Source organism: Pezoporus occidentalis, unplaced genomic scaffold (genome assembly GCF_034315485.1).
Source record: "Pezoporus occidentalis ecotype Australia unplaced genomic scaffold, CSIRO_AGI_Poc_V1 ctg92, whole genome shotgun sequence".
In the NCBI taxonomy this organism is placed as follows: Eukaryota; Metazoa; Chordata; class Aves; order Psittaciformes; family Psittacidae; genus Pezoporus; species Pezoporus occidentalis.
The window spans coordinates 753080-780478 of record NW_026916284.1 but is presented as its reverse complement, the minus strand read 5'-3'; the positions used below and the strand labels follow the sequence as shown (position 1 = coordinate 780478).

Here is a 27399-nt window from a genome sequence, read left to right as displayed (position 1 = left end):
TGAGCCAGGGGCATAGGAATCAAAGGGATCCAAGTCTCTCCTGGCTGTCCTGTATGGGCAGGGTGCCTGCCCGAGGCCTGCTGCTGGAGGAGGGAACCTGAGGAGCTCTGAAGCTCCTCATTTCTTGCCGTGGATCCAAACACCAGCCATTTCCTGCCGAGCCTGTGCTCCTGGATAGACCATGTCAGGCTGCAGGTAGCAGCGCTGGCTCCGGCTGCGCTTCCCATGGGATGCTGCTCCTGGCAGCAGCGTCAGGACCGAGGGATGTGTTCAGAACAGAAAGGGACTGGGACCAGCGACCTCCTTTTTCCCAGGTCCTGTCACCCCAGGCACCGCCAGCTCTGGGTGCTGCACAGGGATACGTGACTTGGAGGAAGGAGAGACCCATTTTCATTACCCCATTTACAGGCATCATAGCACAGTGGCTGTGAGTTCAGCAAGGGCGTACAGACCAGACTGGAAGTGGAGCCCGACTGTCACATCTTTGGTCCCTGCCACCCTGGCCATCGTTCCTTAATGCTCTGTCACACTCCCAACCTCAGGACGTGCAGAGCAATAAAGCTGAGGCAAAGAGGGTCCCAGTTATTCTTTTGGGTCCAAGATGAGCAGACTCTGGGTACCTTTCACCCCACTTTTGACAAGAAGAAACTCCACCATCCCTCTGTCTAAAACAGGACCCAGAGGAAGAACGCGTTATTTCCTGCCACCTCCCAAACTGAGCATTGGAAGCAGCACACCTCAAAGTAGCATCAGTGATTCCTTGCTATTCCTCCTCCTAGATTTGAAGCCAAGCCAAGCAGGGAACCCTTTGCCAACAAAGCAAGGTAAAAGCTCAGACCTTGTAAGACATAAACCCACCCCTGAGTGAAGTGAAGATAAAGGATTACTGCTTGCTGCAGGCATTTATGCACAAGAGAGTCGCTGGTTTTGTTCTGCCTGCTTTTGGCTGCTCCCAAAGGTTCACTATTTGACACAGCACAGTTTAGGCAGTTTATAGGCCACTGACATGTGCTGGCATCAGCAGGACATTCCCTTCTCCGGGCCTTGGAGCAGGAGCTGAGCCCCAGAAGGTTCAAGCACTGGGGAGGAGTTTGAAGCTGTTGCTATGGCCAGGAAGGAGGCGGCAGGATTCAGATGTAGCTTGCCAGGAAGGAGGAGATAACAGCGCTCTGATCTTCATGATAAAATGCTTATCAAGCATATTGAGCTCTGAGGCAAAGCAGGCAGTGGTTGGGACCTGCTGAGCTGCCGTCAGGATGTGACATTCACCACTGCAGTGACTCATCTGCTGGGGCTGCTTTGTCTCATGTTCTGCCAGGGTGAAAACCAGGGCTTGCTCCACAATGCCGAACAGAGAAAGGTCTGGGAACCTTACACACAACAGAGGTGGTTCCAAATCCCCTTTTCCCAGCGGATTAATAAGGGACTTATGCCAAGGCCACATAAGATTTAGGCGTGCTTCACCCAAAGCCACTTGAACAGGCACATTACATGCACACACGTAGCATGGAGCCAGGGAAATGAATGTTTCCAGCTATAAACTGACATTTCCCCTTGTAGTAAATACTCACTGTGTTGGTAAGGAAAGGTGAAGGAGAAAGTAGCCTAAATCCTTTGTTAGAGATATGAGGAAACGAGTTAAACACCTGCGATAGCCCAAAAGCATGGATTTAGCATCACTCTGCCAAGGCACTGGGATGCTCTTTTGTAGGCGATGATTCCTGAGCTTATCAGCAAAACGACTGCTCAATAGCTCCTCTTTTGCTCTAACCCACCCATGTCCTATGGAGGTTACACAGCTCTGGAGGGATGAACCGAGCAAACCTTTATCCCGGTTGTTTCCCTGCAGCCAGAATGGAGCATCCATTGTATCGGGAAGTGCCACAACTGGGCTGCGAACCTCGGCTCTGTCTTTGAGATGGAACAGAGAGGAGCAGCAGCGAAGCTTCGTGGCCTGCAAGCCCACTGCTTCCTGAAATGCTATCCGAAAGCTGCGAGGGAGGAATTCCAGCTTCAGGGAAGAGCGAGCAACATTGACACCTACCGTTGGGTGTTGCAATTGCTGAGAGCACCCAGCCGCTGAGCCTTGTGGAGCCGGGGGAAGATGCTCTCTCCTTGGTTAAAACGGTATTAACGTTGCTTTGATTTGCCTCCTGCGGTGCTTTCAGGGCCAACTTCCCTGCTGCATGTGCAGGGAAACCTCTTCCTTTAACTCAGTTTCCTCATTGGATTCATGGAATGACTCTCTCAAAAGGCAAAGAGTAGGAAGCCGGCAGAAGGAGCTTACCTCTGTTTTGCCATCAGGATTACACATCTCCTCCACAGAAGCTTTCAGCAAACAAGCTTCAGACATTCCATGAACCATTTGGGAAAGAAATGAGAGGAAAAGGCTCCAGAGCTGGAAACGTGTCCATCATTAAGGGGAGAAACGTCTAACATAGGAGATAGCGATGCTCATGCTTGCTCCTAGATTACTCCAACAAATACAGCTTCTCTGTGCTACTCCCAACACAGGCTATATGTATATAGGTACATGCAGGCATATCTGGAGTATAATCCCATAGGAAATTCCCAAGGAGTTTCCAGGAGCACCACTCCACACTAAGGAGGAGCATTCTGGCAGCAGAAAGCCTCCATGGTGGTAGCAAGGTGCCCGCCTGCAGTGAGGAACATCAGATCCAAACCAGGTACAGCTCTCCCCAGGTTTCCATTGGCAACATCCCAGAGCTTCTCCCACCCATCCAAAACCTACACGTGGGATGCGTTTGTGATGGATAGCTCACTGACCTGCACGCTTGTCCCCTCCACAGCAAGGGCAGGGAGAACAAAACCACCTCCCTAAAGCAATGGCTTGTGCACACAAGGTTGGCAGGTCCAGGGTGATTCAGGTTTTGGGGGAAAACAGCAGGTTTTAGAGAGTTTGCTGAGAGCCAGCTGACAAACACATCTCACAGGAGATGGGAGGGTGCCATGGGAAAGCTCTTTCATCATCCCCTATATATCACCCACTCCAGACCCAGAATCCCACCCTAGGAGCATCGCATCGTGCAAACAGCAAAATAAAACAAGCTTTTATAGGAGAAAAGGATCCTATAGAATATAGGATCCTATAGGATAGATATCCTATAGGATAAAAGACAGCTCAGGTCACAGGGACTCCTGGACCTGCAGCACCTGACCCCAGTTCCTGTGTCCCCCCTGATACTCTCATGATGCTCACACTTGTACCCAGGGAAGGGCCTGAATCCACCAGCTGGTCTTAATTCCAGGATGGCATTTCCCAAGTGTTTCTTGGTGCCCTCCCATGAGAGCAAGGCAGAGGGATAAAGAGAGCGGACAATGGGGCAGATGGGGCTGTGTCACAAAGGAGAGCATGGAGAAGGGTCCTGCCTGCTTCCCCCGAGACCTCTTCCCTATGACTTTACAGTGTGAAAACAGCAGCTCCTCCATTGGAGTCATCACAGCACAACCCACAGGGACACCTTTAATCCTCTTTTCCCTGCACCCTTCAGGCGCTGCCATCCTCACCATTCCCTGCAGCACTCCCTGCTCCGTGCCTATAGCAACCGGGGAGTACACACACCCCTGAGCCCGGCAGCATGGCAGCAGGGGGGGGACGGAGAGGTGAGTCCTGCGGGCACCAGGGCTCCTTTTGCCATGGTGGCATTGGGCTTTCCCACAACCAGGCTGCTAAGCTGCTCTTTGCTGAGGTTGGGATCAAAGGAAGCCTTTGGAGCAGGAGGGAACAGGCATCCAAAGGGTGCACTAATAGGTCAGGGGAAATTCCTATGTGGGAGATAAAGGGATGCTCAGCCTCAGGGACCTAAGAAGGGAAAAAAAAGCAGGACCTGGTTTTATCTCCTGGTCTCCCAGACGTGCAGAAGCCGATCTCATTTGGAACATGCCAAGAGAGGAAAATGTTCCCTCTGCACGATGCTCCAGACAGGCTGGGAATCCAGCTGAAGTCCATCAGGGGACAACCTTCGCTTGGGCCAGGCTGCTACCTGAGCCAAGAGGTGAGTGCAGTTTTCCTGCTCGGAGCTTTTCCTTCATGGAAGACACCTAGGACAGGAGCACTAAGACCATGGCAAGGAGAGGAATCAATAGGAAAATAACGTCTGCTGCTCAAGTCCTTCTGCCCTTGCCTTAATGCAAGTGGTGTCAGCAAGACACTTGTGCTTTTGTATTGCAGAGAAGCAGCTTCAGGTACTCCTTGGAAAACAAACCTGTGAGCACCAGAGGCTATGTGATAGGAGCAAGGACAGCCCAGCGTTTCCAAACACAGCCACAGGTAAGAAAGGCACGGGGTGAAGTGGCAGAGCTGCAGCTTTGCAAGAGGCTGTTCCCAACACAGAGATCACTTTTGATCCCATTTGCTGGGACTGCCTCCAACTTACTACATACGGTGGCTACACATCTCCTTACACATAGTGTGGTGGTAGGTGTTGAGCCTAGGGACTGATCATTGAACATATGAGCTCTGGCAACATCCACATATGCATTTGTAGGAACACATTCCTTTGTATCACATACACACACATGTAAGTGGACATATTGAGGCAAAATCAGCTCTCCTGCCTGAACAAACTAGTGTTTTCTGGTCCAAACTCTCTAGAATAACCCTTTATTAGGAGAGACATCATAGGACACACTGGGTAGGGGTAGGGAGTATAGAATTGATCTATTCTAGGGGGTTTGTGCCATCAGAGCATGCACTGAACAGCAGGTCTGTGATGCCCAGGCTGCTGCTCACAGCATACAGCAATGGTCTTCCCTATAGAAATCTTCTCTCTTGCAGACTGTGACTCCCAGCCCAGCAACCTACCACCCATTCTGGAAGAAAGAGAGGGAATGCCAGCCTGCCTATGCTCCGTTTTACACTAAGACACCGCGATTTCCACATAAGCCTTCAGATAGGGAATTATTCCCTGGGTAAAGTAACTCATTTTCTTGTGTTTTCCATCATAAGCAGAGAGAAATACTAAGACATAAACGGGAGATGGGCTCCTGAGGTCCAAGAAATGCTCTTATTAACTTCAAAAAGCTTCCCTGCTTTAGTCTTTAGTCTTCTGCACGCCTGGAAGACCACAACACGCATTCCTCCCATGGGTCAAGGTAGGGTGGGTAACTTCTGGTACTGCAACCATCACACTCCAGATCCAGAAACAAGCTACTCTGTGCCTGTTTTCTTTAGACCTGGAACTTATGAAGCAGACAAGCAATTACACAAAAGAATCACTTGGCCGATGAAGTTTGGCTCCCCAGACTGGTCTTTAGTGCCGATGCCACCAAGGAGGATGCTAAAAATGGAGGTACAAAAGGTAAGGACAGGGATAAGGGGATGTTATTCCTTGCTTAATGCTTCTGACAGAGAAAATTATATGGCTACATTGTGTTTGCACCGTGTTTTGGCATCATTTCCTCACTGGGCTGCTGGGTACATGGCTCTATGAGCCTGGGGCACAAGATATAAAGTGATTTTCTATCTGAGAAGTGCAAAAACAATTACTGTCCTCCAAAATAACCCCCTTCTGTTAAGACATTTGCTCAGGAAGTTTCCATCCACAAAGAGAGGAAACCAGAGCACAGATTTATCTGCTGAAAACAAAGCCTTTCCCATTTGAAACATAGATTTAAGGTTCTCGACACCATCTCACACCTTCCTGTGCTGCTCTGAAGCACTTGGCATCACCAATAGCTAAGAGTTGTCTTTTAGATAACCATAGACAGAGAATTCAGGAGACACCGGAACCGAGTGGCCTACCTGAGTTTATACTTCAGCTGAGGAGCCAGAGCTGCTGCCACGTCCCCCTCTCCCAGAGGGGCACCTCAGGCCTCACCTTTGCTTCCCATCTCCTCCTGAAGACGCTCATCTGCACTAGGCAGCCTCTCCAAATAAAAGCATTGCAGAAAGAGAGGTTTCTTGTCACTGTTTGTGTTTACCTGGTGCTGTACATCCAGGCTCTGTGCACAGCCAGCAGCTCTGTTAAGTAGCACTCATCTGAGGGTAAGAGGATGGGATGGCTCAGACCCTGGATGATGTGCTTCTGCATTACCAGCTTTTTCCCTCTTGACATGAAGAAGATGTTCTCCAGCAACATGCTGCTAATTAAGCTAAATTTAGCCTGAAACAGAAAGGTCCTGGCATTCATCATCACTTGTTTCTGTAATGTACAACTCAGACCCCAGGGACTGCTATAAACGTTTACAAGCCTCCACACACAGACTCAATCTGTGTGATCCCAGGCTTGATTCAACCTCAGGGGAAAGCTCAGGGCAGGCAGCATTCGTTCTCATTGTCACTCCCAGTCACGATGCAGGCTTTCAGGTATTTTGGGTCTATTTACGTGTTTCTGTAGCATATTTTACCTGTAGCCCAGTTTCAGCTATAAAACCAAAATGCGTTCTTCCAATTGCCCACTTCTGGGGTTCAAGTGCTCTCACATCTGCCCTGCAACAGCTGCTTCTTTCCTAGGCACGTTGGCCCCTTCACAACCACAAGAGATCGCTTTGTAGCAGCAGCTGTCACAAAGGGATTTACTTGCTGATGTGCAGCTGCCATCTCTTGCAGGAAGGGGTACGATTCACTGTCTTAGACCTGGGGTTTATGCCTTTCAGATGCTTTTCCACCCCTAAAACTTCAAGGACTCGGCCAGTTTTGCTTGTAGGAGATAAAGTTTCTTTTATTATGAACATAGAAATCACAGGTTTCATTCTACACTTTCCCCCTCCCCAGAGGGGCTTTCTCATTACCAAAAATGCTTAATCCAAGTAAAAAAAGATAAACATTTTCATATATACAAACATACACAACATCTCTGTACAACCAAGGCACCGCAGAAGTGACAATGGCACACACAGGGCTTCTTTTGCTAGAGATCCGAGTCCAGAATGTTCCTCACTGAAACAATCCTCCTTTTTATCTCCTTCCTCCATGAGTGATGGGGAAGAGGGAGGCTTGGGAGGATGCCTCAATATGTACACACAGAACCCTGATCTCCGTGGGGGCTGCAAGAGGCTCCTTGCACTCAGCTACTCCTCTAGGAAACCATGAGCTGCCTGGAAGCCTCTGCTGCCTCTCCCTGCCCCACGCTCTCATCCAGAAGAGATGCTCTGGAGCCCGGATCGAACTACAGGAGTCTTCTGTCAAAGGAATTTAACTTATATTTTGCCTAAGAAAAGGTTGAGGAAAATGAAAGCAAAGCCATCCAGAAGGAGCTAACAATTACAATACTTCCATCACCAGTTATTTTCACTGCTGAAATAAAGTCTTCTGCTCCAGGGAAATAAAGAGGGGGGAAAAAAAAAGAGCAACTTTTATTGATAAAAGCTTGTGTTTTGGGCAAAATAAAGTGCAATCAATAGAATGGCCTTGTGGACTGCTTTATCATACAGCTTTATTCTGTATTCCAAGTTTTTTAGCACAGCATCTTTCAAACCAACTGGTGGAGGCAGGAACTCTCCAAGGAGTTGTGCTGTGTTGAAACTAACAATAGAACTGAAAAATAGCCTGAAGCAGCTGTTGAATGCTGCCATTCACACCGCTGGAAAATATCCTCAAAGCAGAACAGGGTAAACACCACACTTAAGCACTTTGAAGTGCAGCTGCAGACAGAAAAGTGGGAATAAAATGCCATCCTCACTCTGTACACTCTCTTACCGATGCACCAGCCACCTTTAGTTTAGAAAGGAAAAGTCTGTTTGCTTTTACTTGCCAAGAATCCAAAGAAAGAAACCTCTCTGGGATTTTTCTGCCTCTTTTAATACATGCTCCTTAGATTATAGGGCCAGGCAGGGTTGGTTGCAGAAGTTTCTTTCCTAGCCTGCCAGCCAGCCACAAATGAATGATGCCTTTGTATCCTGCAGAGCCCATGGGGATGCACTGAGCAACAAGAACCTTCCATGTCCCCCATCTCTTCCGAGAGTAAATCCTATGACAGTGAGAACAAACCAAAGTAAACCAGACAATTCCCATCTGGAACCCAGTGGCCTTCAATGCTTTTATGGCAATTGTTCCAAGTCAGCAGGAGAGCAGAGGGAGAAGAGGGAGCACTGCAGACCAGGATGAGAGTGTGGTTCACTAGGCAGAGAGAGCTCATTCTGCTTCTGCCTTTCCTGTCTTGCTCCATGCGTCTCCCCAGCTGCTGTGCAAGTGAAACCCCCTCCAGGTTTCTCTTCCTCTGAGCAGCCAACTGGCCACACACCTCACTTCTTTCTGCGGATCTTGGGCTTCTTCACCGGGCGGAGGTAGGGATTGTCGATCATGTTTTCCTCCCCGTTCCGGCTGCCTGACAGGGAGGTGTTCTGCTGTAACACCGAAGCGTTCTCCTTCTCAGGTCCTGAATCATCCTGCCAACGTACGTGTAAAACAACCAAAGTGAGGTTAAACAAGACTTAGAAGTTCAAACCATATAAGCTATGGGCAAAACAGATCAGCAACAGCAACAGCCAAGACAAACAGCAGCACACAGAGCTGTATTAAAGGTGAGGGCTCGATTTCTACCACAAGAACCACTCTCTTCAGGAACAGTGTGGGACAATCACACTGAAACCAAAGGCCACGATGCACTGCACCCTGCAGGAAGTTAAGGAACCATGACAGTGCTTAGCCATTTACACCTGGTAAAACACAACCCACGCTGCCCATTTCCCCCCACTCTGCCCAGCTGCAAGGAAGACAGATGAAGAACCAGGTTTCATAAGCTGAAGAACATCAGGCCCCAGCGACCTCGACCTCTCCAGCTGAGCGTACCGTGCTCATGTGCAGGGGCAGGTTCTCAGTGTCTGTCTGCTCGTCTTGCTCAGATGAATCCGTCTCTTCCATTTGCTGCATCTCCAGCTCAGAGGGGAGAAGAGCTGTCAGGTAGGGGACAGTGAAAGGCCTGGCAGCAATCACTAGGGTGAGGGCAAAAGACACAGTCAGCAAGGTGGGAGAAGACTCCTCAACACAGGCATCATGAAGCACAAAGCCAAGCAGTTACTTAGATCGAACACTGTCACTGGTTCTGGTTTTAAACACAGACACACTCTTTTCCTGCTGCTCCCAAGGATCAGGAATGAAATATCCCTGTCCCTAAGTGATAGCAGTCTCTAACTTTCTATTTTCTGAGGCCCCTTTATGATTCCAGCCAAGGACATAGCATTACAGCAACCTAAAAAGTCCTTCCTGACCTCCGTATCATAAGCATTGCTTAGTTCCCCTCAAGGTAACTTTGGCATCTGTGCCGTCAGTGAGCCTGGGAAAGTGGGAATACTCATCACTGCTTTATGGACAGAGAAACAGGAAAACCTTCACTGCCAACCACAAGAATGTGAGAGAGAAGAAATCACTTGTCCAGAAGTTACAGGGGGGCAGAGAGACAGGATTGGGATGAGCTTTGAAATTAGCACCTATCAGCCACGAGAAGAAAGCGAGCTTTTGGTGAGGGTGGAAGCCTACCACTTGCCTTTGATTCTCTTGTTCATCCCCATTTTAAATAGAGAATTCCTCATTTCCCAGCCTTCCAGTGCCTTGGAAGGGCAAACACAACACGAGCACTCACCTCCTGCAGTAGCAAGACCTTTAAGGGACTTATGCTGTCATTTACAGGTACTCACAGGGGAACGTACTGACATCATCTTTGAAGAGACTCTGTGTTTCGCCTGTCTTAGCCATGAAGCGGGTGAGGGCTCGCTCCACATCGCGCCGCTGCGATGCTGCCTTCTCCCGCAGGACCTGATAATCAGACACAGGCTCCCGGTATGTCTGTGGAGGGAGGGAAAGGTAAAGAGCACCATTAGACAGCCAAAATTCACCACCTGTACTGACCTACAGTGCACATTGATTTCCAGCAAGTTAGAGATGTCAATCGGCCAGAATCCTCCAGCAAGTGCTGTCACTGACTTCAAACAGGTCCCAAATGGCATAAAAATCTCTGTTTTCACTCACCGGTGTCTTGATGTAAGTGTGAGGATCCGGAAACTCTGGGAAATGGCTGGGAATGTGGGATGGATGTGGCTTGTTCTGCCCGGCTGTCAGGGCTTTGGGAGTCACGGGCTGGTTTGTCACAGGAGCTGCAGTAAAGCACACACACAGATCAGCAGCTTCGCTCTGCCAAGAGTGAGGCATAAGGTGCCAGCCCCCACTGAGCTATGACCTCCCCTAGAGCACATCCCACAAGCAGTAATTTCCCACTGTGTTTCTCATTCCAGAAGGGAACGTGCGTTACTTGGCCCCTCTCTCCTACACAAGGAGAACAAAACCACCTTGAGGACTCTCATGTGCACTGAGAAAACTAAAGCAAAGGCACTGACTCAGCACAGGCTGCCTCCCTCCACCTACAGGAGCCCTTAACCCAACCAGCACTTCCAGGAGCACTGGCTGCATCCCCCACCAGAAAAGCTGGAGCTCTCTGGACACCAACAGAGGGAAATGACAAATTACTTCCCGTTTCCTGCATAAGAAAAGAAGGGATTTCTCACATACGGGCAGTGATGACCATCCTCTGGGAGCGCTTGGCATATGCGGGAAGCGTTTCAACATTGAACCCTAGGACACAAAAGAGGAAACAGGAATCACACCAGGAGTTTATCCTGCCCCAGTTCACCCCTCTTGAGCTTCACCACGTTTATTTACAAGGGTTCCAAATTACATGAGAAAGAAGGTGATGCACTCTGCATGTATTCATACTGCATCCAGTTATATAGAGCCCACAAGCACCAGAATGGGGGGAACAGAGCTTCCTACCAATGCAGCTACTGGAATCAGGGGGTCCTATCAACCACTCACCCATTTCCACCAGGGTAACCACGATATCAGAGAGCGTGGGCTGTGTCCGGGCTGTGTGTTCACAGTAGGACTTGGCGCTCCTGCCCATTTCAGAGATATCTATGGGGGGAAAAAGCCAAGAAACCCCACCAGAGCTTTGAGTCAGGCACTGAGCACATGCTTATAGCTTCAAGAGAAATGAATCTTTGGCAAATTTAGCAAGGAATGAAAATTAGCTCCCAAAATCCAGTGTCTTACAGGATGTAAAATTAAAGCATAACAAAATCAAAGCGTGAACACCTCTGGGCACCCTGTGCCAGCGCCTCAGCACCCTCACAGGGAAGAGCTTCTGCCTAAGAGCTCATCTCAGTCTCCCCTCGGGCAGGTTCAAGCCATTCCCCTTGGCCTGTCCCTACATCCCTTGTCCCAAGCCCCTCTCCAGGTTTCCTGCAGCCCCTTTAGGCACTGGAGCTGCTCTAAGGTCTCCCCTTAAGGAGCCTTCTCTCCTCCAGGCTGAACCTGCTGCACTGAGGATGCAGCCCAGCACACGGATGATTTATTACACCAGGGAATAAAACCGGGGGGGGGGGGGGGGAATGACCCAAACGATGGAAGCGTGAGGAGCCAGTGGGACAGCGGAGAACAGAGGAGCCTCGGGCTGAGCTCCGGGCACTCACAGCTCTGCAGCATCTCGGTCAGCGTCTCCACCGCCGCCTTCTCGGCGCTCTCGAAGCCGGCCTCGGTGAGCAGGGAGCTGACCACCACCTGCAGCGTCCTCCTCCGAGCCAGGTAGTAGTTATCGGCCGGGGTGCTCGCCTGCTTCCCACCCGCCCGCTGCGGCACCAACAGCCCCGCTGGGACAGCGCGCACGGAGCGGACCCTGCCGCCGCACCGCGCGCATGTGTGTGCATATCCATACACATGTACATATAGACAAGTACATGTGCATACACACACATATATACACACAGATATACATACACATGTACATATAGACAAGTACATGTGCATACACACATATATATACACACAGATATACATATACATGTACATATAGACAAGTACATGTGCATACACACATATATACACATATATATGTACAGATGTACATATACACAAGTATGTATGCATACACATATATATACATATACACATATAGTCACATATACACACTTGCATGCATATACATATAGGTACTCACACATATGCATACAATCATACGTATACATACATAAACACATGTACTCATACACTCACACATACACATACCTATACAAATACATTCGGACTTACACATGCACATATACATCTGTACACAAACACATATGCATGCACACAAACACACACACACTTATACGCACACATGTACACATACACACACATATACACGTGTACATACACGTACATATAGGCACATGAATACATCTGCATACAATCATACGTATACATACTTCAAAACACGTGTGTACATACACTCATACATACACGTACATATACAGATACATTCACATGTATGCATACACATGTACATATACACATGCACATGAATACACACATACACATGCATCCATACATATCTACACACACTCACACACACACACATACATACATACATACATACATACATACATACATACATACATACGCACACATACACTCACACACAGCGTGCCGCAGAACGCGGTCCCTTTAAAAACAGCCGCCCCGCTGCCACGCGCGCCTCGCGGCCCCTTCCCGACCAATCAAATCCAGCTGCCGAACCCCGCCTCCCTACGGTCATTCAGCCAATCAGCGCGCCCCTCCCCTCAGCCTCCGCCTCTTAGCCCCGCGGGCAGGCCGCAGCCTCCTCAGCGCCCTGGAGGCACCGATCCGCTGCCGCCCCGCCGGTGCCGCGGGATCCTCCCTCCGCAGCCTTCCCCGCTTCCCGGTAAGAATCCGCCGTTACCGTGCCGGAGCTACCGGTCGCTGTGTCGGCCATCTTGGCGCTATAGAGAGTTGTACGCATGCGCGGGCTGCGCTGTGGTGGTTCGCGCGGGGCATTGTGGGATCTGTAGTGTGTGAGGTGGGGCGGGGGGAGATGCGGCCTGGCCGTGGGGTCGGGCCCGTCTCTATGGCCGCGGGGATGTGCTGCTGCCGGGGCCCTCACACCGTGCGGGGCACCAGGGAGGACACCCCGCGGTGCCCCTACCCACGAACAGCCGTGTCCCTGAGGAAAACGTCCCCTATTAACGCTTGAGAAGCGCCCAGGGACCCCGTACCCGTGGGCTTTCCTGCGTGGAGCAATACGCGCTCCAGGCCGAGCCTCAGTGTTCCAGCTCGTGTGCTGAGATCTCTTAGATCAAAGCTGTGGTGTCCGTTGTTTTCAGGCAAGAGAGAGCAGGAAACCACCGTGCTACAGCTGCCACCCCTCGCTTCCTGCTTTGGGTACGTGTGTGGGAGAGCAAGAACCTCGTGTGAACCTGTTGCTGCATGTGAGAGAGGAGAGACAGCGATGTAAACAACATCTGCCACGCTGGAAGTGAAAGGTGCTGCTCGGGTTTGGTTGGGGTGAGAACGCGGCTTCCACTGGTGTTTCAACAGCGACAGCGGCAAAACCCGCTCAGCAGTATGGGAAGCAACGAGGCAGAGGAAGGGGGAGGCTGGATTCTTCAAAGCGAAGATGCCTGCAGAAGGATCCTGCTTTATCATCAAAGGTAGGAGGAAACGGCATTTTGGAGATAGAAAGTGTGATCTAGAGGTCACTCTGATGCCTTAGGTGCGCACAGACAAGTGATGCTGTTGGAGTGGAACTGTACTGAAGGTCTTAACCTACCCTGAGGGGGTCAGGGGGGTTTCCCTGTGTGAATTCCCAGGGAATTGTGTGAATTCCCACGTTGGTTCTGCCAAGCTGGGAGGCAGCGCCTTTGCTATCACTCAGCAGGGATGTCCACCCCTGCCAGGGCTCTGTGGTGGAGGTAGGGCAGGGTCTCAGCCCCTCGCATGTTAAGAAGAGATGTAGAGCTGTGTTAACAGATGCTGAGCCGTGGCGGCTTCCAGCTGAGGGACTTGTGGTGGTCTACATGCTAGGGAGTAAGATGCCATTGTAGATGAAGCTAGAAGGGGGGACATGCGAGTGCTTAACTTTAGTAGGTTGTAATTTGCTGGATAACTTGAGAACTGTCAGCCCCTTGTTGTTTGGATGGGAAGAAGTGAACTCTGGCACATAAGGACTGAAAACATCCATGGGATGCTGCTGCAGGCTTGGGCTGAGCCTGAAAAGTCTGTAGGAGTCTCAGGCTGGTTGCTGCTGTGGTACCAGGACCTTGAATCTCAGCTTGCATCCAGTTAATTCAACCAATGAACGAGTTGCACTTGTAGGGGATAAGTAAGTGGGGAAGAAAGTGTGGGCAGGTGCTTTGGTGGTCAACGTTGTGTCCATCAGAGTACTGAGTAAGGCAGCATCTTCTCCTTGTAACACACTCAGCAGGTGAGCAAAGATCATCAGGGATCAGTGCTGTGGAGCAGATCCTGAAGTGTTTGGGGCAGAAGATGCCAAGGAGGGCTCAGGGAGCACCATGCACATGTTTTGAGACGTGCAGGTCAGGACTTCACTCTGCTCTGGTCTCTGCTGCTCACTCTCCTCAGTCCCTTCCCTCCCCATCTGTGCAGTGGAGAGGATTGTATTATTTACCTGTGTTACCTCACAGACTGGAAAGGTGCAGTATAAATACAGCACAGGATAACTGTTCCATAACTCCTGGTTGGTTTATTGCTTGTGGACAGGTTCTTCTTGACCTCTTGTCTCCAGTACTTTGTAATGTCACATTGTCAGTCAGTTATTTACAGCCGTTGTGTAGAATGAAGCAAACCTGGATTCATTCCCTGCCTTCAGGAGCGTTTCTGCACTGAGCTGCTTCGTGTAGAGCGCAGACACATGGACATGGACTGAGACCCAGCATCCTTCTGTGAAGAGTCAGCCCCCGATCTGTAGAGCCCCTCACCTCCCTCTGCCCCACATGCTGCCCCTCCTGGCTGGTGCCTGCCCCTCTAACACCTTTTGCTGCTTCTCTCCCTATGTCCTGCATTACCCCATTTCCTCATGTGTGGGAGCTATTGTGTAAATAACCCTTCACAGCCCTGCGCTTGTTTTCTGCTCTCTTGGGAATGTTCTTTTTGAATTCCTTCCCCAAACTTCGTAGGTAAAGTTCAGAAACCCAAATTGTTCAAGTCTGTAACTCTTTGTACTTATGGGGCTTTGGTTGGGGAAGGGCTTTGGGTGGGATGCTCAGGGGGCTTCGGTTAGTGGGGTGATGTGTTGCATTATTCTAAGCTCTAGTCATTTTCCCATCTGTAAGCACTGGAATTCCTTGTGAGCTGCTTTCAGAGCTGATCAAAAGCAGCATCTGACATCAAAATCTTCTTGCTGGTGGCATGGTACCCTGGGGAAGCTCTTCCCATGCTCATCCCCATGTGCTTGTGTGTCCTGTGCTTGTCCCCACGTTCCTATGTCTGTCACCATCTGTCCAACACCAAATCCCACTTTCACACTGATATCAGACTGAGAAAGGAAAAAGCTTGTGTGTGTTTACTCTGATTCCCATGCAGAGGTGGGAGTTGGGATTCCCAGGTGTGTGACCCTGAATTGTGTGACCCCACACAACAGAAGAACATTAGCATTGAGATCCAGCTGAGCTGTTATTCTGGATGTCCAGGCCCAGAGGGGAAGTTGCTGAAATTCATATATGAAAAGAACAGTGGGAACTGATGACCCTGGGCCCTTTGGGTAGGGGAAGCCCAAGGCTCTGAGGGAGTTTGACATAGGGGTTGGATTCTGCACCATGATTTCGACAGCCCAAGGGTGATCTGTTGTTTGTGTTCTTAAATGTCATAGTGCCATCACTGACACGGTCTGGGTCTGCCCAAGCCACCCCAGCACCATTGCCACCAGAGGGCACGTTGTGACCAGTCACAGATTGTTTTGGGTTGGAAGGGACCTTGAAGCTCATCCAGTTCCACCCCCCTGCCACAGGCAGGGACACCTTCCACTAGGGCAGCTTGCTCCAAGCCCCTGTGTCCAACCTGGCCTTGGGCACTGCCAGGGATGGGGCATTTACCACAATGTTATTTCTGAGCAACTTGATCAGTGAATTTCAATTCTTGCACCCCTGAGCTGTGAGGATGCCACTAAACCCCTCCCTGCACCCACTTGTTGCTACAAAGCTCCTGTGAGCCCCCAAATTCCTTGAGCACCCAGTTCTGGGGGTTTCATCCCGCAGTTTGACAGTGACACACACTTGATATGTGGAGGAAGCTGCTGGGCAGGCAGGGAATAAACTGCCCAGCTCAGAGTCTGGGTATTTTTTCCCTGCAATGATGTTGGTTTATGCCTTGCAGGAATGAGAACTCAGCTGCAGAGATCTTGCAGCCAGCTTGTTGCTGTTGTTTTAGTATTTTCCTTGCTGTTTTGAGAAATATTATTTCTTTGTTGTTCTCATCTTTAAAGCAGCAGAATTGCTGTTAATATACATGTATATTGGTTAAAGCCTCTTGAAGTAAGCCCCTGGCACGTTTCTTACTGGCTTTGTTGTTTGGTCTTGGCCCCGCCTGGGCTCCCAGTGAGGTGTGGGAGCTCTGGATAGTGCCCAGGGATTCCATCTGGAATTTACATTCACTTTCCAAACCCATGCAACGTGGGCAGGGGTTGGAGAAGAGTTTCCATGGTGCAACATGCACCTCGGTGTGTGAGCTGGGGCTGCACCTGGGAGTTTTCTGAGGGTAAAGCTTGAAGCTGTTGAGTCAAACCTATAACTATGAAGGGAGGAGGTGGCTGGTGGGAGAGGGCTCTTTGATCTAACAGCAAGAGCCAGGGGTTTGAAGTGCAGGGCAGCAGGGTTACAATAGGAGATAAAATGCATCTCTTCATAGGGGAGTGTGCTTCATAGGACTCCTCAAGGGTGCAGCACACGCCTAGGCATGGCAGGATTGGCTCTGAGCAGGTAGTACTGGGGTTCAGCTGCTGAGCTATGCAGATGTGATGTCTATAGGAAACTCTGAGCAGGCAGCAAAGCCACCATCCTGCTTGAGGTGATGCCATACAGGAGTGTCTGTGCTGGAAGTGGAGCCTGAAGGTGCCCCTCCCCTGCTACTCAGTGTCTCCTTTTGCTCCTTCGGGATGAGCCTGCAACAGCGTGGAGGTCCTGGAGCTCTGGCCAAACCAGAGTGTTGGAGCATCTTCACAGCTTCAGGCAGGCCCAGGGTGACTGATACCTGCTGGGCCTTTTATTTCAACATTGATGCAAAAACTGTTCCTTCCCATTCCCCAGCTCATGCTGTGTTCCTGAGTCAGTGCCGTGTCTCATCCAGCAAGCATGTAAACCCACACCTCCAGGCTGGCCAGAGACAGCGCTGCCGAGAAGTATTGCAGATCTCTGGTCAACTCCTCCTGCCTCATCGGTGACTCAGGGGATGATGTTCTCCATTCTGTCCCTGTTTGAAGCTTTAGGGTCCAAAGGTGAGGAGGAGTGGGTTCAGCTGCTTTTGTGCAACCCATTAGATGTGAATTTCACTTTCTGAGCAACAGCAGATCTTGGTTTGAGGAGACGGGCAGAGGGACACTGCCAGGTGTCACATGGATGGAGCAGTCATGGGTTGATATGTCTGACCTTGAACTCTCTTGAATCCTGGACCAAGAAATGGCAAATGCAATATGTAATGGCAGCAAAGCCACAATTATCCCTGTTTGCTGACCCCTGTATCCACATTTGGCATATCTTCCCTTGGGCCATGAGCCCATTCCCCACCTCAAGTATCTGCCTGACTTTGAAATGTCACCTTCAAGAGATGTGACACACCTTCAGGCTGTGGGAGGAAGCATTGCACAGTAAGGTGGGCACCGTCTCTCTTGTACATCAGTTGTCAGCATTGAAGCTGGGCCAGGACAATCTCTCCTGTGTGTTTTTGCACCCTGTGGCTGACAGTTTGCCAGATGAAGCCACCTCAGCTCTGAGCCAGAGCTGCCTCAACATGTGCCTTTGATGCTTTGCAGTGTGTGAGGTGTTGCTGCTGGCCCCACAGGGTGACAGCCTTACCCCAGAGCACCAGCACTGACAGAGCTCAGCTCAGAGGAGGCCACTTCCCACATATGGGTTCTTGCTGCCTTGACAAGTATGTATCTCTTGTGTCAGGAAACCACACAGTGGGTGTTGTCTTTGCAGGGTAGAAGTGGGGGAAGGAATCCTGCTCCTCCATGCCCAGAGATGGATGGTGGGATAGGGTACCTCTGCTAACCAAGATGAGCTGTGGTAGCTTTTCTGTCAGAGCAGGGAGCAGCCAGGGCCAGCGTGAGGGACTCCTGCAGCAGCTCACGGGCCATGCTGTGAGTGGGCTGCCCTAGCTGTGCTTCAGAGGAGAGCATGAAAGCTTGGAATACCTATCCCAGCTGGGCTTGGTGTGGTTTTGTGAGTGCTTCCCATTCCCAAAGGATGGGGAAGCTCTGTGGATGTGTTCTGAAGAGCCCACATGCCTCAGCTGAGTCTTATGCATGGACATGGCTAAACTTCTAGGTAGGACTGAAGGGTTTTACAAGCTCTTGGAGATGCTTCTCACAGTGTTGGGTAATGTGGTACAAACTGGGCTGCTGCTGGGATGCAAGGACCAAGACACACCAGCGTCCAGAGCCTGGGTTTGGCTCTGCTGTCAGTCTTTGTGTGAAGCAATAAGCTTCCCTTTTGTACCTGTGCTTTTTTTCCCCATCTTTAAAATGGATCTGGGGAATAGCGGGAGAGCCAGCAGTGATTTGAGTGGAAGAGTTGCAGAGTTGGGAGCTGCCCACTCTTGCAGGAGTGGGTGAGAGTAAGAGGGTTGAGCGGGTCTGCTGTCACCTTCATTTGCCCATTAAATCTGTCATTTGAAGCATCAGAGTTTCTTAGCAAAGCACTTTGAGCAAGTGCCTGTAGCTGTAAATTTGAGCTCAGTCTGATGAAAGTCCCTTTTTTCTTCCCAGTGGGATGCTGCAAATACAGAAGCAGCAGCAATGGATGAAATGTAGGAATTTCTGTGAACTTACTGGGCCTTGTCAGCAGGTTCGGGCTGAGTTTAGAGCTCGGGTTTGGACTGATTCTTGTTTGATCAAATCCAGCTCCCTATTCCTACCTTCCGATGAAATGAAAACTGTCACTATCAGGCCAAGAAGCTGATAAAAGATTCTTCCTAAGAACAAAGTGTGAAGTTTATTCATCTGTGCTCAAAACAGAATTCTTGGGGGACAGGGAGGCTTCTCGGGAAGGAATCCTGAAATAGGCTGTTGGGAGAGGGAGGTTTGTTAAATAATTTGTCTTTCAAGGACTTCCAGAAAGAACCTGCCCTTTTGAAGGCCTGCCTTGATTTCAGCAGCTGCATTGCTTAATGTCTCTAAAATCATACACCCCCCAAACCATGGTTTTTGCTGGCCTGGAGACTTATTCCAACTGGAATTACGTGCTTAAGTGTCTTCGTGCAGATGAGTGGAGAGACCTGGTTGTCCATGTCCATATGTACCTCCTTCTTCTACCCATGGCCATGGAAAACTCCCATTGCCCATGCTGGAGATGCAGGCAGTGCTGTCTTCATGCCAGTTGCTTCATGCCTTGGGTATTGAAATGGCTCCCTGCCTTCTATGAGAGGAAAAAGGGGCTCCATGTCATAGCCTGGAATAAACCTGAGCTGGGAAAACTTGTTTTCTCCACACAGCTCTTCCCACAGGAACACAGTCTATGGAAGCCTTGGATCAGCCACACATGATGGGAACCCCAAACTGAACCCTATCAGACAACCAGACCGCTCTGGACTTGTGGTGTAAGGTCCCTCCTCAAGGCCGCTGTGTTAGCAGCTTGTTCTCTGGAGCTGCAGCAGCAGCAGCACAAGGGGTGAGGCAGAGATAGGGGCTGGCAGCAGCTGTTCAGGATGTGCTGCTGATTCCAGGACATCTCCCACCCTTTTTGGAAATCGAGAGTTTGGAGCAAGACAGGCCCAAAGCAGAAACAGGAGCTGATAAAGGCTCACACAGATGACAGCCCTGTCCCCACTGGCTCCAGGGAGCTGCACCAGCTGGGGGCCAGTGATAGGCTTCTTGTGTCTGTTCCCCCTTTGTTCTGGGCATGGGGATGGAGAGCATCTCCCTTCCTCCTCCCTCATGTCTCTTCTTCTCTACAGCTGAAGCTTTCTCCATAGCACTGTTAACTGGTCACGTTTCTGACTTGGCTCTGCTACTGTCTGTCTGTTGTGCCCTGGTCTTTTGAAGGTCCAACCTAAGGATGATGGGCTGGGAAATTCCAGAATATTCCCTGTCCCAGGAAATGTCAAAAACAAAATAGTGAATAACGTGTTTGTGGGTAGAAACTGGTGGCACTGATGATGCTCCTTGGACAGTGTTTTCCTCAGAGCAGGACTGTGTGTCACCTGGCTTTGTCTGTGAGGACCTCTATCAGGACAAAAGGATGCTGGTGTCACTCCAAGAACTGATCTTCCCAGGGCTGGTGGCAATGGACACCTACTGAAGTGTAATGGAGAGGGGGTTTGATGGAGCTCAGGGTGACACTTGTGTGGCTGGGAGCAAGGGAGGCTGCCCTAGGGCAGATGCAGCTTTCCATGGCTGTAGAACCATCTAGTTTGGCTGGAGGGAGGGGGATCTTTGAGGGCAGCAAGACTTATATTGGCCCATGAAGATGGGGAAGAGCAGGTCTGTGCTTAAAAGGCTCTTTGGGCATACAGAACTGTGATCTGCATTGACTTCCAAGGAAGGGTTGTAAGGAGGGCATGGGGGGTGAGAGGGTTCCTCACCCTCCCTGACAGCAGGGTCTGTGTGGGGGTAAATCTGTAAGATCAGCTCTCTGAAGAGCTGATAAATCGAGTTCCCATGGCACAAGCAAGGATCCTTGGCTGGGGTGTACAGAGAGAGCTCCAGGCCCCGTTTCACATGCAGACAACTGTCACCATATGTGATTCGGATTCTTTTGCTTTCTTTTCTTTCTTCTGACACATCTGGCTGTGGCAGTTGAACATGCTCCATTTCATCACAGACTGATAGAGAAGAGGCAGTGAGAGAGGAGGGGAAGGGGGTGAGAATCACAGAGCTGGGTTAGTGCTTGGGACCTTCTGCAAAGGGTGTGTGCAACCTACAGCATCACAGGGACATTGCAAAGGGAACAGGGCTGATGGGGACAGCTTGTGCTGCTCCATCGCATGGCAGGAGGGTTCCAAAGGGGTGTTTGTGTGTGTTGAGAGGTGGGACAAATCTGCTGCCTCCCAGGAACTAGGGAATTTCCTCCCCTGGGAGCAGGATGCTTCCAAGCTCCATTAAATATATGTGTGTGGAGAAGAGCTGATGGTCCTCATGTTCTGGCTGCTGTGGGCCTCTGCTCTACACCCCCACCAGGGTCAGGACCATCTCTAGGCCAGTGCAGCAAAGGACATGGGCAAAACAACCTGAAAACTGACCTCTTCTAGTGGTATTTTCTGTACTTAAAAGGATGCTGAAGCTGTGACTTTCCCAAGTGAAGTTCCCCAGGCCTAATCCTTTCAATCCAAAGAGCCATGGCAGTGTGGATCCTTGGAGCAAACACCAGGGCTCAGTCCTCTGGGATGTCCTGCATGCCAGGTGCTTTCTTGAGCATGGATATGGGTGTTCTGAGGTGCTGAATGGCACCTCTCCAGCCCTGGAGATCTATAGGTCACTGTGTCTGTCCCTTAAGAAGGGATTCTCAAGCAGAAGTGTGCCAGCTGGGTGGAAAAATCCACCTCCAAACAGAGGTGAAACTTGGCTCTTCTGGGAGTTGTCTTGGAATCAGGATTTTGGGGCTGGGAAAGCCCATGCAGCCACTGAAGATCTGGATCTTCCCCCAGGAGCCAAGTGTTTTGCTGAGAGGGTTTTGCCATCCAGCCTGGCGCTGGGCTTCTCTTTCCTCTCTGCTCCTTGCTTGCAGTGGGTGCGCATGAACTGAGACAGCCGGTTTTCCTACCCTCCCCTCCAACCCCCATCCTGCTCATGGAGGAAGGCAGCTTTGCCATCTGATAGGTCCCAAGGTAAAAGCAGTGTTACAAGAGAATGTAAACAGCAGCTTGGGGAGGGGGGAAAAGCCTCCAAAGGGTTGAGCAAGGCAAGACCAGGGTATCTGATGTCAGCCCCAGCTGCCTTCTACAAAGGGTTAATGCCAGGGCTGCTGCAGGACTCTGAGCCCTTCTGACAGTGGTTTTGAAATCTGATTTTCTTCTTGCAGCCAAAAAGTGAGGGTTTTATCAACTTCCTATTTGAGAGCAGAAGTCGGAGCTGGTGCAGGAGTGCTGCCTTGTGTCCCTCTGCCCTTGCGTGTAGTTGAGGTAAGCAGTGTGCTGGCAGCACAAGAGCCACAGCTTGGGCAAGGGGGAGATGAAAGGAACATCAGCAGAACTGTTTGTGCCCCTGCCTGCAATGCCTGAGACCAGCACTAGCGTCTCAACACCAACATCTGACAAGGCCCAAAGCAGCTCTGCTGTGGGGTTTAGCTGTCACCACCTCCTCACCATCAGCAGAGGTGAGGAGCAGCACATCCCTGTGCAGACAGCTCCATCCTGCATCCCTGTTTGGAGCCACCACAGAGCTCTCTCTGGGAGGCATTTTGGTGGCCCAAGGCAGGGTGGGGCTGGTCCCCTGCTCCACACAGATGAGTGTAGGTCTGCTTGATCCAACCCTAATTGTTCTTTGCACAGTTCACCTTGTTCCTTCCCATATGAGGCTGGGGCAGTCTCTTGCAAAGGCTTTTCAGTTGAAAATGGTATGTTCTAAACTGGAGCATTCAGGTACTTCTGCTCCTCAGGACAGCTCAGGTTTCTGTATGCACATGTTTTATGGGGGAGCTAGGCCCAGGCAAGCACAGATGGACTCCAGGCTTATGGAAAGCACCTTTCAAACCAGCTCTGTTTAGATTCCTGGCCTGAGCCAGGAAACTTATGACTAAATAAAGATGGGAGGTCTGCCTGATCTATTTACTTGCATTGACAGTGAGAACCCAGCTCAGCCTCTCCATTGGAAATACCCCAGAGAGGCTCAGTTTTTTGCAGATTCCCCCATATCCTTCATGTGGGGAGATGACACCTCTCAGCTTTACCCAGTATCTCTCAGCAGCTTTCTCTTGCCCAAGAGAGAGCCCTGAGTACACATCTAGACCTGTGGCGTGGCTTGGTCCGTGCAGGATAGGATCCAACCCCATTATTGCTTGTTATGCAAGGGGAGGCTCAGCTCTGCTGGGTGTTGCATAGCATGCAAACGGGTAATGGAGTGTGAGTGCAGCAGTGACGGCACCAGAGCTGGGAAAACCTAATGCGATTCAAGTTGTGACAGTGTGTGCAGCGAAACTGCTGCTGAGATGTTGTGTAACGTCCCTGCTTCCATGTCTGCTCAAAGCTCTTGTGCCACATTCGTGTTCTGCCTCTCTTGCAGCTGGTTTTCACTCTGATACAACTGTTAAAGCTCTTTGAACCCATCAGCTTGCAAAGCCTGAAGGGTTAAATGTAGGGCACAGTGGCCTAAGTCCAGCAGACCTTTGGGGGCTGAGGATTCAAGCATCATCTCTGCTCTCAATAACCATCCCTGCTCTAAAGCAGTGGTTTACAGGTCTAGCTCAAAGCATCATCCACATGCTTTGTGATGTGGATGTGACCAGCTACATCTCCTTTGGGCACCTCACTGTGCCTGAGGGCTTGGCTGAGCCAGAGCTGCAGGTGCAAGAAGTGCCAAGAGATGGGGAGTGGGAAGTGGTGTGTCTGTAGGGCAGCACTGCAGTGCTCAGCTGCGCAGCCAACCATCAGCCTCTGCAGGTGAGCAGAGATCGTTGCTCAGCATCTATTTTTTCCCTTTCTTAACTTTCACTGCAGGAAGTAAACAAACACTTGTGTATACTTCAAACATAGCTGTCAGGTAAAAATAAGTTTGCATGTTGTGGAGCTGGACGGGCTGAGAGCTGCTTTGTGCTGCACATGGGAGCCTGGTGAGGTCGAGGGGGTCTCAAGGGGATAACTGAGGGCAAACATCAGCCCTGGCTTTAAACCTGTTGTATGTCACCATCTCAGCTGTTGGCCCCAGGGATGGGACTCTATAGCCATCACTGGTCACAGGCTGAGCTCCCTGCTCTCAGCCGGAGCTGAGGACTTGTGCTTGCATCAGGAAGGGAATCACTTGGGATTTTGGTGGTTGTAACAGCAAAGGATATGAGTTTGGTCTTGGCCTTGCAGCAGCTCCTAACCCCATCTAGCAGGAGAGCCCCGTCAGGTTCAGAGGGACAAATGCCCAGTCCCTGGGTTAGTTTATTCCTACCTTAGGATCAGCTGTAATCTCCAGCAGTGTGTGCCTGAAAAAGAGAGATCTGCTGTTTCCATGGACATCAAGCTGGTATTCAGAGCTCAGTCCATCTACTGACCCAAGCAGGAGTTTCCAGGGTACACTGTTAGCTTCTGGTGTCTCTGGTTGATGTGTTCCCAGGAATAGCTGACACTTAGATGAATGTGTCTCTCCTCTTTCAGATAGATCACAAGCTCTGTCCTAAACCAAGTTATGCAGACACTTGGCATCACTTCATACCAAGGCAGTAGCAGGGGACAGTGATGGAGGAGACTGTGGCTGGAGGAAGGAGCTGCCTTGGCAGGAGACTGAGGAGGTGCAAATATTAATCCTGGAGGTTACTGCAAGTCACTTATTAGCTGTAACAGCCCCAGGCTCTCCCCAGCACTGCCTATGCAGACAGTAAGGCAGAATGGATTTACTGGGGGGAATGTTGGAATCTAAAGCCTTTGGCACCAGCCTTCCTGCTGGGAGCAGATGGGAAGCGGGTGTCTCAGTGTTCCTGTAGGATGTGGTACAAGAGTTGTACACAGTGGTGGGATGCTGTGTGCAGGTAGGATGTGGTCAGGCAGTACAACAGGACATCTAAATCTTATTCCAGTTATAAACTAAACAGGTATTCCATGGTCTTTCTTAATCCAGAAGCAGCATTTGTACTGCCTGCTTGGGAAATGTACAGCAGCAAAGCACTTCGCAGGTGTTAACTCATTATCACTGCTAAGCTGCAGGGATGGGAGTTCCCAAAAGTGCTCACTATTGGCCCAAGCTGGGAGCAAAGCTCACAGCAGCTCTGATGGAATGAGACAGGCCTAGAAAGGTGGGATTCAGTGTGTATGATCTTATTTCTCCATCTACCTCCTAACTTATCGCTGATGAAAAGCCAGAGGTTATTTTCACTTGGCTCAGGAATTGGTTCCCAGACCCCTCCAGTGCTGCCTGCCCAGTGACCTGACTGGGAATTCCTCTGTGCCTCAGCCTAGACACCAGCTCTGTGCTCAGCATCCTGGCCCTGGAGCCATCGCCAGCCTCAGCTCGGGCTGTGGAGGGAAGTCTGAGGCTTTGTGCTGGCTGCCAGCACTGGCATCAGTCTCACCCTCTTTAAATGCTCCCAGGCTTCCCTGCCAGGCTGCAGCAGCTGGAGGACACTGGTGCATCTCTACCTCTTCCAGGCCATGAGTGGATTCACTTCTATCTGTACATCTCTTCTTGCTGCCCTTATGCTTCTCTGTGTGTAGGGATATGAGCCTGCTGATACCTTAGGGCAGCCTCTCCCTCCTGGCTGGGCATTAAAAGACAGTGCAGGGCACTTATGGAAGCACTATCACTCTATGTGTCCCATGCAGTTGTTTGTCATCTGCCTCTCTTTGAGGGCAGCTCGATTCTAAGAAGCCCAGGCATAGAGACAGGAGCACAAAAGGACCTTTTGCTTATCTCTGACCTTTCTGGCATGGCCACGGGTCCAGGGTGGCCTCAGGGCCCAGATAACACAGGAGCTGGGATGCCCGATTAGGCATTGAGGCAGTGAAGAGCTATGAGGTGGCAGCAAGGGGATGAAAGCTAAAGGGAAGTGTCCTCTGCAGAGCATGGTGAGGAGCAGGAGGGTGCAGGGATGTGTGTGATGTGGTGGGTGCTTTGCTGAAGGGTCAAGGCAAAAGCTACTCCCAGTTTCTTGCTGATGAAGGGTGCAACAAGGTGGGTGCTGGAGACATCTGATGCCCTGTGCTGGAGCTGAAAGTCCCCATGTCTGTTAGAACAGGGAATGTGTGACCCTGCTGCACTGGCTGGAGCCACCTTGGGTCCAGAGAATCCTCAACAAGAGGAAGCAAGTCTTGGACTTGGGTTTATCATCCCACATCCAGGTCGTGCCGTGGTGCAGCACATCTTTCCAGACACTTTCCATGGGCAGCAAGGTCAGGCAGAACTGAAGCTCATGTGTGCATTACCCAGGGTCTGCAAAGGACTGAGTCCACTTCTCAGTGGAAGTGTGATTTGGGTCTCTCCTGCTTGTAGGAGGCTCATGGGGATGCAACACCAGTGGTAGCTTTACCTGATCAAGTCGGTCCCACTTGGTTGAAACCGGCCAAAGGACTAAGAATTGATGGGAAAGAGAACACAGCCACACACAGCAGGGTTGTATGGGCCTTGTTTCTTCAGCAAACAAGGCTATAGAAGCACTGAGAGGTCTTGGGTTCATCCTGCTGCGGAACAGGAAGATGTTTGTGGGATGGGAGGAATGAATGTTTCCTGCCCAGCTCGGGCCATGCTGCAGTGCAGGGGACCCGCTGTGGTGAGGCCTGGGCTGCAGCACTGGGGCTGGGGCAGGCAAGGGCCCACAGCGTGTGTCTGTGTCCAGCAACCTCAGGAAAAATTCCCCTTTATGGTCTCAGGGCCAGATCCTGCTGCTTCCACCCCACAAAGAACCAGAGGATGGTTTGGGCTGGAAAGGACCTTAAGATCATCCAGTTCCAGCCTTCTGCCATGGGCATGGATGCCTCACAGTAGGCCATGTCACCCAAGGCTCTGTCCAACCTGGCCTTGAACACTGCCAGGGATGGAGCATTTATTACTTCTTCCTGTTCCAGGGCCTCACCATCCTCACAGGGAAGAACTTCCTTATCTCCAACCTGAACTTCCTGTTGCAGCATGGCAAGGACAGAGATTGACCGCGCAGAATGGAACGATGGATGGATTTGTTTTCAGGTAGAAAAATCAACCACTTTCCCAGCTTTGTTGGAGAAAAACATCCTCTGAAGGCTCTAGTTTTGCTGACTGAGGCTCCTCTTGCCCAGGGCGGGCGGGGGGCCAGGGCTGGTGCAAATGCTGACAGCTCCACCCTGTCAGAGCTGAGCTTTGGGTACCAGGGTGCCTTGGGGCCAGCGGGGGTGTAGCCCGTGATAGTGATCTCTGCAGGCCTTGAGAACATCAGCAGTAGTATTATTATTTCTCCATATTTTGGTTAATTCCACCCCCCCTTCCATCTTTAGTCTCTACTGACCCAGCTCTGATTTCCTTTGGTAACTGTAGTAGTCTCAGTTTCTGTGTTTCACCCAGTAAGGAGCATTTCCTTCAGTACAGCCATCGTTTCTATACACATCTGCCTGCCCCACGAACCACTGGGGCTCAGAAGATGTAGGTCTGGTCCGTGCTTCACCACTGTCACTTGTTCTTGAGCTGTCGGAGGTTTATTTGCCAGCAGAGGTAGAGCAATTGATGCTCTTATGCAAACATGGTCATGCTTTGCTTTGGCTGAGAATTTTCCAGCCCCTGCTTCTTCCACCACCTGGAGAACAAACATCTGCTGGCTGTTGAGAATCCAGCCCTTGAT

At 50.6% G+C, this 27399-nt stretch overlaps 3 protein-coding genes across 10 annotated transcripts in view; 2 read left to right on the top strand and 1 right to left on the bottom strand.

Annotated features, from left to right (window-relative positions):
• Window positions 1–3227: 3227 nt before the first annotated feature.
• On the top strand, window positions 3228–5911 carry CIMAP3 (ciliary microtubule associated protein 3). Of its 4 annotated transcripts, none has more exons than XM_062605571.1 (6): window positions 3249–3624; window positions 3874–4016; window positions 4193–4291; window positions 4799–4932; window positions 5195–5321; window positions 5632–5911. In XM_062605571.1, the coding sequence occupies exons 1-6, from the start codon at window positions 3600–3602 to the stop codon at window positions 5635–5637; spliced, it is 534 nt and encodes a 177-aa protein (XP_062461555.1). In that variant the 5' UTR covers window positions 3249–3599; the 3' UTR covers window positions 5638–5911. The 4 variants fall into 4 exon arrangements, with proteins under 4 accessions (XP_062461554.1, XP_062461552.1, XP_062461555.1 ...); XM_062605569.1 differs by having other exon boundaries at window positions 3250–3624; window positions 5717–5911; XM_062605568.1 differs by lacking the exon at window positions 5632–5911 and having other exon boundaries at window positions 3242–3624; window positions 5195–5590.
• Window positions 5912–6656: 745 nt separating this feature from the next.
• On the bottom strand, window positions 6657–12807 carry TAF8 (TATA-box binding protein associated factor 8). Its single transcript, XM_062605543.1, has 8 exons — window positions 12693–12807; window positions 11425–11581; window positions 10769–10867; window positions 10466–10528; window positions 9929–10053; window positions 9598–9745; window positions 8753–8895; window positions 6657–8349 (listed from the first exon to the last, which is right to left on the bottom strand). The coding sequence occupies exons 1-8, from the start codon at window positions 12750–12752 to the stop codon at window positions 8206–8208; spliced, it is 939 nt and encodes a 312-aa protein (XP_062461527.1). The 5' UTR covers window positions 12753–12807; the 3' UTR covers window positions 6657–8205.
• The window catches only part of CCND3 (cyclin D3), a 34288-nt gene continuing 19614 nt past the window's right edge, over window positions 12726–27399 (top strand). Inside the window, exons 1-2 of one of the 5 annotated variants that reach the window (XM_062605556.1) lie at window positions 12726–12744; window positions 13328–13440. The gene's annotated coding sequence lies outside the window, so the exon portion shown is untranslated. The other 4 variants (XM_062605558.1, XM_062605554.1, XM_062605553.1 and 1 more) reach the window with 4 other exon arrangements.

Coding starts and splice junctions, on each gene's coding strand:
- TAF8 (XM_062605543.1), bottom strand. CDS start 12,752: ATGCGTACAACTCTCTATAGCGCCAAGATGGCCGACACAGCGACCGGT. Junction 10,529..10,768: donor GGTTACCCTGGTGGAAATGG/GTGAGTGGTTGA, acceptor TTTGTGTCCTAG/GGTTCAATGTTGAAACGCTT. Junction 9,746..9,928: donor ACACTTACATCAAGACACCG/GTGAGTGAAAAC, acceptor CTCCCTCCACAG/ACATACCGGGAGCCTGTGTC.
- CIMAP3 (XM_062605568.1), top strand. CDS start 3,600: ATGGCAGCAGGGGGGGGACGGAGAG. Junction 4,017..4,192: donor GCTGCTACCTGAGCCAAGAG/GTGAGTGCAGTT, acceptor TTTGTATTGCAG/AGAAGCAGCTTCAGGTACTC. Junction 4,292..4,798: donor GTTTCCAAACACAGCCACAG/GTAAGAAAGGCA, acceptor TCTCTCTTGCAG/ACTGTGACTCCCAGCCCAGC.